General features: G+C 43.4%; 1 protein-coding gene across 1 annotated transcript; it reads left to right on the forward strand.

Moving 5' to 3' along the window:
• The first annotated feature begins 498 nt into the window (after positions 1-498).
• LOC138976137 (G protein-activated inward rectifier potassium channel 2-like) lies at positions 499-11,588 on the forward strand. Its single transcript, XM_070348963.1, has 9 exons — positions 499-687; positions 1,400-1,663; positions 2,306-2,476; positions 3,647-3,849; positions 4,959-5,159; positions 7,058-7,189; positions 8,707-8,871; positions 9,798-9,978; positions 11,123-11,588. The coding sequence occupies exons 2-9, from the start codon at positions 1,468-1,470 to the stop codon at positions 11,173-11,175; spliced, it is 1,302 nt and encodes a 433-aa protein (XP_070205064.1). The 5' UTR covers positions 499-687; positions 1,400-1,467; the 3' UTR covers positions 11,176-11,588.
• Positions 11,589-13,345: the final 1,757 nt, after the last annotated feature.

Raw genomic sequence — 13,345 nt, forward strand, 5'->3', positions numbered from 1 at the left:
CATGAACAAGTAAAACATGAATAAAACATTGCATAAACCAAAATGGGACACATCTACTAACTGCAGAGAGAAACATGAAAGGCGAAGGTGGTGCAGAGAAGGGTGGGAAGTGGTGAGAGAGGGTGTGTGTGTGTGTGGGAGGGGGGGGGGAGGGCCGAAGAGGAGAGGTGACGTGGGATCGACACGTAAGCTCTTGATTTACTGGTGTCACATTGGTCAGTGTAACGATCACGTGCCGAAACGCAAGAGCTTTGTCCTTTGGCTGTCGCACGCATTTCTGCCAAGCCTTTTCCTTTCAGGTTCATTTCTCACCAATCCGTAATAGCTTCCCCCCCCTCCCCCTATCCCCGTTCGATCCCTATTCGTTCCCCTCACCCACTCCCCGCCTCCCCCCTCCACCGTCCAGTTCTAGTCTGCCCCAAGGAACTGCGTATGCCTTGGGTGACCTGCGAGAGACAAGCTATGACGATTTTAGCGATACTGTGTCGCTTTCTTTCGTTTTCTGTGCAGCAGTAAATTCTTCGTCGGCGCTGAGGCTGAAGAACCAACTGTGCATTTACGCAGACCAGAGCAAGATAACAAATACACAAAGGAGCATTAAGAATGTGATCTTTTATTATCAACGATGAAAACCATTCCGCATTGCTGAATAGCACGGCATGTTCACTTGGTTGACTATTGAACCAGGTAAGTGGTGAAAATCTGCTCCCATTTATTTTTCATGTTATAAAGCTGCGGTTATTACTGATGTTACTGTTTGTGCTGCTGCTGCTGCTGATGCTCTGTTTGTGTTGATACCTGTGACGAAAATTAACTCTGTGGCAAAATAAAAAAAACCAAGAAAGGTATGTTGTTGGAACGTTTAATTATTGACCGAAAAAAAACGTTACGTTTACCAATAGATGACCCAGCGGTCATTTAAGTGCACAGCCAAGCATTGATTAGACAAAACTTGTCTGACAAAATGTTTAGCCGCTTGCAGGGAAGACACTAGCAAGGCAATCCTAAACTCTGTGGCAGCCTAAAATCTTATCATAATCCATGTATGTCTTACTCTTATATCGAATGCGCGTGCTAGAAAATTCTACTTAAGTAGTAGACTAGTACTTGTGAAGGTAAAAAGACGATTGTCGTGTTTTTCCTTTGTTTATTATATGCAGGCATTTGCAATCCCTGATAATGTATTAGCAGAAGTTAATAGATTGTTGTTTAGAGTTTGATGGAAAAAGAAAGAAAATAATTTTTTAAAAAAGCATTTGAAAAGGTAAAAAAAACCAACTAAATAAAAAAAACAACCCAACATAACATCAAATACATATATGCATACATTCTAGCAAAATAAAGTTACAATAAACTTACAACACATTAGCCACTTATGGACAATTATCGTTTGTTCCAGAATCCACCCATTTCTCAACACACCAAAGCTGAAACTCTTGTTTTGAAACTCAAAAACCGACCAGCAGCATGGCTTCCAACGTGATCGACATTGAGAACGACCACCCCAGGTGGGAGGAGTACAAGTTTGAACGACTCCGACACCCCAGCATCGAGGACGACATCGACAAGAACCCCTACCCACAGCGCTACGACAAGAGTCGCAACAACAGGCCTCGGCGATCGCTCGTCAAAAAGGAAGGACAGAGCAACGTGGCTTTTAAAGGTCAGTGGTTTTTGTTTGTTTGTTTATTGAATGCTCGTGAAAAAGGAAGGACAGAATAATGTTGTTTGTTTGTTTATTGAATGCTCGTGAAAAAAAGAAGGACAAAGTAACGTGGCTTTTAAAGGTCAGTGTTTTTTTTACAGTTTTTTTTTAACAAGATTTCACTCTGTCTATTTATTTGTTTGTGTGTGTGTGTGTGTGTTTGTTTGTTTGTTTGTGTGTGTTTGTTTCCTTGTGTGTGTATGTATGTGTATGTGTGTGTGTGTGTGTGTGTATGTGTGTGTGTGGGTGTGTGTGTGTGTGTGTGTGTGTTGTTTGTTTGTTTGTTTGTTTGTCTGCACTCATATCTCTGGTGTTTACTTTGTGTGTGTGCTGGTGTTTACTCTGTGTGTGTGTGTGTATGTGTGTGTGTGTGTGTGTGTGTGTGTGTGTGTGTGTGTGTGTGTGTGTTTGGGGTGTGTAATTTTGAATGCTTTGCAGTGTTGTTCCAAGCCCCAGAAGACATTGAACCAGTTTGACCTGGATATTTTTTTTACGGTCCAACTGTCCTGGCTTTGTTCGCTTAGTAGAAAGCTTGATGGCGGAATAGGCTTTAAAAATTAAAAAAAATCATAAACGCACAAAATGGATGTTTTATTGCAGGTGTGAAGTCCAAGACCAAACTTTACCTGAAGAGCCTGTTCATCACGATACTGGACATGAGATGGCGTTACGTCATCTTCTTGTTCTTCGCCGCTTTCTTCGTCTTCTACGGGCTGTTCGGTCTAGCCTATTATTCCCTCGCCTGGCTGCATGGAGACTTTGAAAACCTGGGTAAGACTTTGTCAGAGAAGTTTATTTTCTGTATTATAAGTGTTCGTCTCTTTGTCCACTTAAAAGACCGCTGGGTCAAAGATCAGTGACCGTAACGTTATAACGTTTTGGTTTGTCACAATTCAAAAGTTCTTATAACATACCTTACGTGGGGTACCATCCAGAGACTCGCCCAGAACCGACAGGAGTGGAGGTTCTTTGTTACTGCCTTACATGCTAACCGGCATAACGGGCAGTAAGTAAGTAAGTAATAACAAACCTTGCTTGTATTTTGATTCTAGGTGAGACATTTGAGAGAAGAAATACGGGGTGGAGGAACAGGCATAAAGGATAAATTCATGACAATTATGTATTGAATAAAACTGTGCGTCTTGTCCATTTATTGCTTTGGTAGGAGTTTGGGTGGCTTGGTGGGAGTTTGGGTGGCTTGGTGGGGAGTTTGGGTGGCTTGGTGGAAGTTTGGGTGGCTTGGTGGGAGTTTGGGTGGCTTGGTGGGAGTTTGGGTGGCTTGGTGGAAGTTTGGGTGGCTTGGTGGGGCGTGGAGGGGATGGTAGTGATGTTGAATTATGTTGGGTGGGGAGGTGTGTGTGTGGTGTGTGTGTGCGTGTGTGTGTGTGTGTGTGTGTGTGTGTGTGTGTGAGTGTGTGTGGTGCGTGTGTGTGTGTGTGTGTATGTGTGTATGTATGTGTGTGTGAGAGAGCGTGTGTGAGTGTGTGTATGTGTGTGTATGTTTGTGTGTGTGTGTGTTTGTGTGTGTGTGTGTGTGTGTGTGTGTATGTGATTGTGCGTGTGTGTGTGTGTGTGTGTGTGTGTGTGTGTGTGTGTGTGTGTGTGTGTGTGTGTGTTGGTTGAGGGGCAGTGAGGGTTGGTAAATAATCTGCTCTTTTTTTCCCTCCAAGAGTACGTATCGAACTCTTTGAGTGTCTGTTGAAAGCCGGGGCTTGCCATTTACTTTCTGGAAGTATCCCCGCATTGAAAAAAAGTTCAACACCGCAGATACTATTCATTTAACAAAAAATGACACACCTGTCTATCTCACCTGTGTTTTTCAGGTAACCCCAACTACGCGCCATGCATTGAGAATCTTGAATGAGCTTGAGACGCCTTTATTAAGCAAAACCATCAAAAGAAAAAAATGACACACCTGTCTATCTCACCTGTGTTTTTCAGGTAACCCCAACTACGCGCCATGCATTGAGAATCTTGAAGGAGCATGGGACGCCTTCCTCTTCTCCATCGAAACGCAGTCCACCATCGGGTACGGGATCATCTACGCCCACCCGGAGTGCGGCTCCACCCTCCCCATCATTTACCTGCAGGTGGCTATGGGCTTTCTCTTCGAGACGCTCCTCTTCGGCTTTATCTTCGCCAAGGTATGCATACAGGTGTTTCACCATTTTGCTGTTCCGTCGCCATCCTCTTGATAACGACCATCTCTCAATAACGACCATCTCTCAATAACGACCACATTTTCATTATGACCGCTCATAAAGGTCTCCGACGATTTTTGGGGGATATATAATTCACCTTTCTCCAATAGTGAGCACGTATTTTTAACAAACACTTTTCGTCAGTACCTTGTTGGTAGCTCGTATGTTTTGTTTTTATGTTCGTAGGTTGGTTGGTTTGTAAGTTCATTTGATGGTTTGGTAGTTGGTTAGGGGCGGGGATGTAGCTCAGTCGGTAGCGCGCTGGATTTGTATCCAGTTGGCCGCTGTCAGCGTGAGTTCGTCCCCACGTTCGGCGAGAGATTTATTTCTCAGAGTCAACTTTGTGTGCAGACTCTCCTCGGTGTCCGAACACTCCCGTGTGTACACGCAAGCACAAGACCAAGTGCGCACGAAAAAGATCCTGTAATCCATGTCAGAGTTCGGTGGGTTATAGAAACACAAAAATACCCAGCATGCTTCCTCCGAAAACGGCGTATGGCTGCCTAAATGGCGGGGTAAAAAACGGTCATACAGGTAAAATTCCACTCGTACAAAAAACACGAGTGTACGTGGGAGTTTCAGCCCACGAACGCAGAAGAAGAAGAAGAAGTAGTTGGTTGTTTATGGTTTAATCCCACAAACTCCCTCGTACACTCGTGTTTTTCGAACTCTGACATGGGTTACAGGATCTTTTCCGATGGCACTTGGTCTTGTGCTTGCGTGTACACAAAGGGGAATAAGTTACTAGATCGTAAAAATCTCCACCCTTAACCCACCAAGCCGCCGCGGCCGGGATTCCAACCCGCGACCTTCCGTTTGGGAGGCCGGCGTCTTGTCCACTAAGGCCCGGCGCTCACCTATGTAATTTCAGCAGGACAGACAACGCACTGCAGATTATTACAGCCCGCTACACGCTGCATGAAAAGAAAACAGGCCAAGTACTCGTCATAATCCCTACCGCGGCATAAATAATATGCAGTGCGTCGTCTGTGCCGCTGACTCTGCGCAGGTATATTCTGCCCATAAGCAATAACAAACTTGATCTTTTGCAGTTGTCACGTGCTAAAAGTCGTCGTCACACGTTGGTGTTTTCCCGGCATGCCTGCATCCTCCAGGAAGAAGGTCAGCTGACTTTGCAGATCCGTGTGGGAGACATGCGCAGATCGCATCTCATTGAGACGCGCATTCACGCTGTTCTCATCAAACGTCACGTGGTGCGCGAGAAGTACGTCTATCCCTTGTATCAGCATCAGGTGAGTGATCTGAAATGAAAAGAAAAAAAGTCGCGTGAAGCGATATCAAAACATTTAGTCGATCTGTAGACCTGAAACTGAAACATCAACACCGAAAAGCAGGCATCACCAAGACTACTTGTAGTAAGGCTTGGCTAGTCCACACCCGAAGACTGACGAAGCAGGCATAAAAACAGTTAGTCAACAGTTGACTAAATGATAAAATGCTTACTTCGGGTTGTTCTTAATTTTGATCAATAATACAAAACATTTCACTAAAATGCATTTGTGAAACTACATTCAAATCCCTGACATTTTTGGTTGGCCTTTGGGCGATCTCTCCAATTCTAAAAGAAAAGCCGTGATTATTTTGCATTTGTGTGATACGTACGTACGACTAACAGGAGTAAGAAGGAAACAGAAAGAAGGGTCAGTTTATTACTTTAATGTTTCCTGTATAATGCAAAGGAGTTTTGTTCCGTCAGTTAGAATAGCGTAGTATCCTGGCTCCCATAAGATGCTAATAAGGACATTGATTGTCAGTTTACGCCCTTTCTGTAAAATTACCAGGTCAAATGACATTTTACGCCCTGCTACATAACAGCTTAATGAATATGTGTTGGGAAATCTTCAGTTCTGTAAGATGACTGGGCGTCAACGCATTCGTTCCTCACTAACTTTGCCAATAGACAATACTTCATTTAGTTTCAAGGACCGGCACGGTTGGCCTAGTGGTAAGGCGTCCGCCCCGTGATCGGGAGGTCGTGGGTTCGAACCCCGGCCGGGTCATACCTAAGACTTTAAAATTGGCAATCTAGTGGCCTGGCGTCTGGCATTATGGGGTTAGTGCTAGGACTGGTTGGTCCGGTGTCAGAATAATGTGACTGGGTGAGACATGAAGCCTGTGCTGCGACTTCTGTCTTGTGTGTGGCGCACGTTATATGTCAAAGCAGCACCGCCCTGATATGGCCCTTCGTGGTGGGAGTTTCAGCCCACGAACGCAGAAGAAGAAGAAGAAGTTGTTGGTTGTTTATGTACCTTAAACAAACAAACAAAATTTAGTTTCAAAAGTTTGTTCTTTAATTGTATCCTTTCAAAAGTTTGTTCTTTAATTGTATCCTTCGACACAGTAGGTTGGTTGGTTGGTTGGTTGGTTGGTTGGTTGGTTGGTTGGTTGGTTGGTTGGCTGGTTGGTTATGATTGTTTATCGTCTCTTCAGGAGTTATAGTGCTACTGGAGACCGATGCAAGTCTGTTTCCTTTTTCAGTTCACATGCTTAAAACTATTTAAAGGTACTGAACTTGTCAAATCCAGGTGCACGGAGCCCCTGGGGCTTTTAGTCATACCTCAGGCAGCTATCCGTTAGAAGAACTACCAAGTTTCATTGACTTGCACCCAAAGAGTCAAGAACTGCGATTTTTTTAACGAATTAATTTTGTACTCGGACCCGGCTGGTCTTGGCCTATTTTTGGATCTAAATTTAGATCAGGTAGATCACCACATCATGCACAAAAAGACACGTCACTAAGAAAACTTTGTCAGACGTCATCATGAGTTTGTGTAAAACAAAATGGAGGCCGGAATCACTCAGTTGAATCGAACTCCGACCAAACACCACGTAATAACTAGGTTAATTTATGCACTCGCGTGAACAAGAAACTGTCGAGCTTCACAGATGTCGTCGTTGGGTAGTTTTGGGTTTGTTTTACTACCATAGGAGGATTTTTGAACTGTAAATGCACTCGGCTGCAACAAAAAGGCAAAACAAAGTCTGTGAGCTGCACTGTGCCTTTAACATCAGGGGTATCACTGTACAAATAGGATACTAAAACGTCATCACTTTCACATAGTAGGTAGTTGAGGATACAACAGAACTCCATGCAAAGCTTTATGCGACGTTTTTTCTCTTGGTTGTTTAGCTGGAGTTTGATGCCCACGAGATGGGGGACAAGCTGTTCCTACTGTGGCCCCTAGTGCTGACTCACCGCATCACCGAGACCTCGCCTCTCTGGACCCTCAAGCCTGATGACCTCATCTTCGACAAGTTTGAGGTCAGTATCCAGCACCGAAATGAGATGATTATACCCATTAGACCCATTATCTTAATTATAGGATGCCCCCCTCCCCACCAACCCCCAGAATTTCCCCTAGGGGGTCCCTGTCCCATCATAAATGTCCACAATCTTATTTACGATACCCTTGAGAGGTCTAGTTACCTCAAACCGTAGGGCTCCTTTAACTGAGCGTCTCTGCGTCATCAGTATACGCACAAGAACCCGAGATAAAATATCACGTACTAGGCATTCTTGAAGGGGGTCTCACGACGCACTAAACCTAACAAGTCGCGTAAGGCGAAAATACAATATTTAGTCAAGTAGCTGCCATTTTTCAGCAAGACCCTATACTCGTAGCATCGTCAGTCCACCGCTCATGGCAGCCAAAGGCAGTGAAATTGACAAGAAGAGCGGGGTAGTAGTTGCGCTAAGAAGGATAGCACGCTTTTCTGTACCTCTCTTTGTTTTAACTTTCTGAGCGTGTTTTTAATCGAAACATATCATATCTATATGTTTTTGGAATCAGGAACCGACAAGGAATAAGATGAAAGTGTTTTTAAATTGATTTGGACAATTTAATTTTGATAATAATTTTTATATATTTAATTTTCAGAGCTTGTTTTTAATCCGAATATAACATATTTATATGTTTTTGGAATCAGCAAATGATGGAGAATAAGATAAACGTAAATTTGGATCGTTTTATAAATTTTTATTTTTTTTTACAATTTTCCGATTTTTAATGACCAAAGTCATTAATTATTTTTTAAGCCACCAAGCTGAAATGCAATACCGAAGTCCGGGCTTCGTCGAAGATTACTTGACCAAAATTTCAACCAATTTGGTTGAAAAATGAGGGCGTGACAGTGCCGCCTCAACTTTCACGAAAAGCCGGATATGACGTCATCAAAGACATTTATCAAAAAAATGAAAAAAACGTTCGGGGATTTCATACCCAGGAACTCTTATGTCAAATTTCATAAAGATCGGTCCAGTAGTTTAGTCTGAATCGCTCTACACACACACACGCACACACACACACACACGCACACACGCACACACGCACACACGCACATACACCACGACCCTCGTTTCGATTCCCCCTCGATGTTAAAATATTTAGTCAAAACTTGACTAAATATAACAAAAAGCGGGCCCCGCGACGCACTAAATTTGTGTTGTCATGCTGATACTGATTCTCAGACTGTAATCGTATGCTATAGCCCTGTCCCATCTGGATTGACCACAGAAGAAGAAGACTGCTTTTGCGACTTACCATTGTCGTTGTTTTGCATTCAGCTGAATTTTGCGTTATCCATTTTTCTACCTCCGTTCAGATCGTGGTCTTCCTGGATGGGGTATGTCGAGGCTACGGGCGAGATGCGTCTGTTGAATTTTGCGTCATCCATTTTTTTTCTAAAGAAGAAGAAGTTTGCTACATTTTGCGTCATCCATTGTTTCAGAAAACGAAGTCTGTTGAATTTTGCGTTATCCATTGTACTACACTCTTTCAGATCGTGGTGTTCCTGGAGGGGTACGTGGAGGCAACGGGCGAGATGTGTCAGGCACGTACGTCGTACACAACCCGCGAGATCCTGTGGGGTCACCGCTTCACTCGCCTGGAGGAGTACGACGCCAAGAACGACCTCTGGGTCATGGACTTCGTCAGGTTCAACCAGGTGAAGCATGGCCTTTATTCAACCCCAAGTCGACTTCGCGAAGTCTACGTAACGAAGCTCCCTGCCCAAAGCTTTGTCGTTGAAGATTCTGGAAAAAGACTTTCAGAATTCAACTTTAGAATCAATTGTGACCCTCCACCACGAAATGAGTCGCATGTCACCTCGCGCGGTTCTGCGCTAGGCTTAATATAAGTCCGGGGGGACTGTGGTAACAGTGTGAGGGTCACCTTAGTCACAGGCTTATAACTCGAAAAGTGTTCGCTCTTTTCTAAAACGGTTTTCACCACTGGATAGAGCATAAAACACTCTTTAGGAAATTGTAAAAATATGAAAATAATGCAAAGGTGATATGCGACTCATTCCGTGGTGGAGGGTCACAATTAAGAGAGGCCTTAACAGCTGTCCTTAATTGAACTCGAAGTCGACTTCGCAAAAACTTGCCAAGTATTATTATCAAAATTACCAAAGCTTCGGGAACCCAGCTTCGCGAAGTCCACTTCGCCCAGCTAATTTGAGGTTTAAGGAAAACTTCCATAATCCCGAATTAAATCCGTGGTAATGAAGTCACGTACTGAAAGAATGGTGACCGTTTGAGATCCAGTGGGAACGTGAATCTCACACGGGGCTAAATCGGGTCATTGCCGAAAAAGGCGTAGTAACACTTTGAACGAGAAGATACGAAACAAAAAATGTGGATTTTGAATTGAAGTTTTGGCGGCATGTGGGAAGGGGGGCGGGGGGGGGGGGGGTGTGTGCGAAAGACTCCAAAATGCAGATGAAACACACCAACCTGGCTACTTCAAAGCTGTTTTGAGCGATCTCAGTCACTATCTATTTTTCGATCAAATGCTAAATAGGATGCTCGGTGGGAAACAGGATGAAACTGCCTCGGGTGCCATAGCAAATGTTACCTGTGTGTTGTCCAGGTGATGCCCAGCCCCACGCCACGCATGAGTGCCGCAGAACTGGCCGAGCAAAGCCCGGAGGACAAAGCGGCCATGGCTCTTTCCCTTTCCAGCTCTGATGTTCGTCGCAGCGTCGCCTCCATCGACGACGAAGACGACCTCTACAACACCGCGTCAGACGAAGACGAGAGTTATGTCATTGGTGAGTACTGTCTGATGTGTCCGTCATTTTTCTTTGTATTCTGACCATTGCGCGCGAGGTGCAATATGGTGTCGGCATATTGGTTGAAGGTTTGCAATCTAAGGCCTGGCGCTCACGACGCACTGCAGATTATCCCAGCCCGCCACACGTTGCGTGAAAGGAAAATAGGCCTAGTACTCGTCATAATCCCTATTGCAGCATCAATAATATGCAGTGCGTCGTCTGTGCCGCTGAAACTGTGCAGGTATATTCTGCCCTTAAGAAGTCATTTTGGAAAGTGTTTTTTTACGTACTGGACCTTAAACCGTTCAAGGGATATTCGCTGTGCTGTAATTTGGACGCCCGTGTACAGATTTGCTCGAAACATCACTCAAACACAGCCGTTCAAATTTAAATAACTTGAGATAGACAGATTTGCTTGTTTGTTTGCTTAACGCCCAGCCGACCACGAAGGGCCATATCAGGGCGGTGCTGCTTTGACATATAACGAGCGCCACACACAAGACAGAAGTCGCAACCCCATAATGCCAGACGCCAGGCGGAGCAGCCACTAGATTGCCAATGTTAAAGTCTTAGGTATGACCCGGGCGGGGTTCGAACCCACGACCTCCCGATCACGGGGCGGACGCCTTACCACTAGGCCAACCGTGCCAGTAGATAGACAGATGGATAGATGGTTGAGTAGATGTAAGAAACTAAGAAATGATTAGGTCAACTGCTTTTCATTCAAACTCACTATCAAAATGATACGTATCCCTTTAATTTACATTTGTTTGTAAATTTTTTCGAGGACATAAGCATAAAATCACAGTGTCCTAATATGCTTTTTTGTGTGTGTGGGTATGTTTGTGTGAGATTTTGTTGTTGTTGTAGTTTTTTAAACTCGAAAGACCAAAAGGTCGATTTACTTGTGAATGTTTTGTTTAGTCTTTAATTAAATGGTCCATATACTAGAATCAAAAACACAAGAATGTTACTAAATGGAACGTTTATTTTTTGACAAAACAAGATATTAAATGTAGATTCTTGTACTTTGTAAAATTATTAGTCTATCTGTATTGGGAACTCCATTAACTAACCTTTCTTGGTTTTGATGTTTTTAAAACGTCATACACTATATTCATGATATGAATTTGCTTTGCAGGTAAGCCAATCAGGATTCCCTTCACGCCGATGGTAGATTCCCCAGACAGCTGAACACCAATCACCTGGCATCATCATCATGATGATCATGCCACCAAGAGCTAGACATGAAGTCTTCCCTTCAACACCCGCTTCACTGGTTTTTAAACAGTATTTTATTCAAGGACATTTTTAAGGCGGTTCTTAATTCAGACCGAAGTCGACTTCGCGAAGTCTTTTGTTTATTACCGAAAACGTAGTGTTAAAGCTTCGTGGGGCCAGCTTCGCGAAGAATACTTCGTGTAGTCGATTTCTCCCAGTTAAGGACAGGCTTTACAAAGCCAGGAAATTAATAAAATAATAAAGGAGCATACAAATATCAATGTGCTCTTATAGACAAAAGAATGAAGTGGCGGATGATATTATAAATTCATGATATTATTCAAACCAATCAAAACACCCGCTTTATTCCTTTCCATACCCACACTACCCTTTCTTTCTTTCTTTATTTGGTGTTTAACGTCGTTTTCAACCACGAAGGTTATATCGCGACGAGGGAAAGGGGGGAGATGGGATAGGGGAAAGGGGGGGAGATGGGATAGAGCCACTTGTTAAGTGTTTCTTGTTCACAAAAGCACTAATCAAAAAATTGCTCCAGGGGCTTGCAACGTAGTACAATATATGACCTTACTGGGAGAATGCAAGTTTCCAGCACAAAGGACTAAACATTTCTTACATACTGCTTGACTAAAATCTTTACAAACATTGACTATATTCTATACAAGAACCACTTAACAAGGGTAATAAGTGAAGAATTTTATGGGTGAGAAAAGGAAAGTAAAAGGACTTTGGGGAGGCAGAAATAAAGAAACAAGAAAAAGATCCTAATTAGGTTCACGGCATCGAGAGTGATGCGACCTTCTCTCAGAAGTTAGTAGAGAAGGCTCCCCCACCCACCACCCGGGGGACGCGCCTCTACGCCAATTAGGGGGCGCGAGGACACTCCCCTTCCCCAACAACAGATGTAGTACATTTGTAACTGTCATTGGTATTTTCTGCAGCATGGAATCCACTGTATAATACTGATAGACGAATTCTGGAAATAACTCTGTCGGGTTTGTATGGGTTGATGAAGAGTTGTGGGCCCTGGCTTTCCTTGGTTGTTTTCCATAGAAACACTGAGGCTTTCTTTCTTTCTTTCTTTATTTGGTGTTTAACGTCGTTTTCAACCACGAAGGTTATATCGCGACGGGGAAAGGGGGGAGATGGGATAGAGCCACTGGTCCATTGTTTCTTGTTCACAAAAGCACTAATCAAAAATTGGCTCCAGGGGCTTGCAACGTAGTACAATGTAGTTTTGTTTAGTCTTTAATTACTGGGAGAATGCAAGTTTCCAGTACAAAGGACTTAACATTTCTTACATACTGCTTGACTAAAATCTTTGCAAACATTGACTGTATTCTATACAAGAAACACTTAACAAAAAGCAACTCTCCCACAACCCTTTAACACTTGACAGAGTTATTTCCGAGCATTGTCTATTGTGCTTCGTTTCATTGACATTTTTCGGCCAGTGCACTTTCCAAAGAGTTCATTTTGTAAAAGTGTACTGTTTGTTTCTTCGATTTTGGCGCAAAGCAGACAAGGGAACTTTGGTTTATAGTGAAGAGTATATTATATTTGTACAGCATCGTGCTATTGTAACAAGAGGCATAGGAAGCGGGGATCCAGCCAAAGTTTGCCCACACGTTCTATTTAAGAATTCTGCCCAGACCATGCATGTTTAATAACTATATCCCTTAGTCTCTTGCATGCATATGGCTTTCACTGTGAAATGGCGAAGTATGAAGCATGTTTCACGAGAATGATGATCTATACAGCTGAACGGAAACTTAAACAACATTCATACTTTTCTCGAGAAAAAAAAACCCACCACACCCTGGCCTTTTCCCTCTTCATGACGTCTACCGACGCTCGTACGCACCCGCTTGGTGAATGCATTGGCCATGGTGGTGTTATCTAGCTTGTTCTCATTATATTTCGTTTCATCAGAACAAACCTGTAACTAGTTCTTTCGCGTTGGTTCAACCCCCCCTCCCCCCTCCCCCCCCAAAAAAAAACCACCCAAAAAAAACCACCCAGTTTATTCGACTGTGAACATAAACTATGAACCGTTCTATGTTACTAATATGATCATTTTGGGTGGGTTATTTCTATGTTTTCTTTTATTTGTTTTCTTTTATTT

The sequence above is a fragment of the Littorina saxatilis genome, linkage group LG9 (assembly GCF_037325665.1).
Source record: "Littorina saxatilis isolate snail1 linkage group LG9, US_GU_Lsax_2.0, whole genome shotgun sequence".
NCBI classification, from domain to species: Eukaryota; Metazoa; Mollusca; class Gastropoda; order Littorinimorpha; family Littorinidae; genus Littorina; species Littorina saxatilis.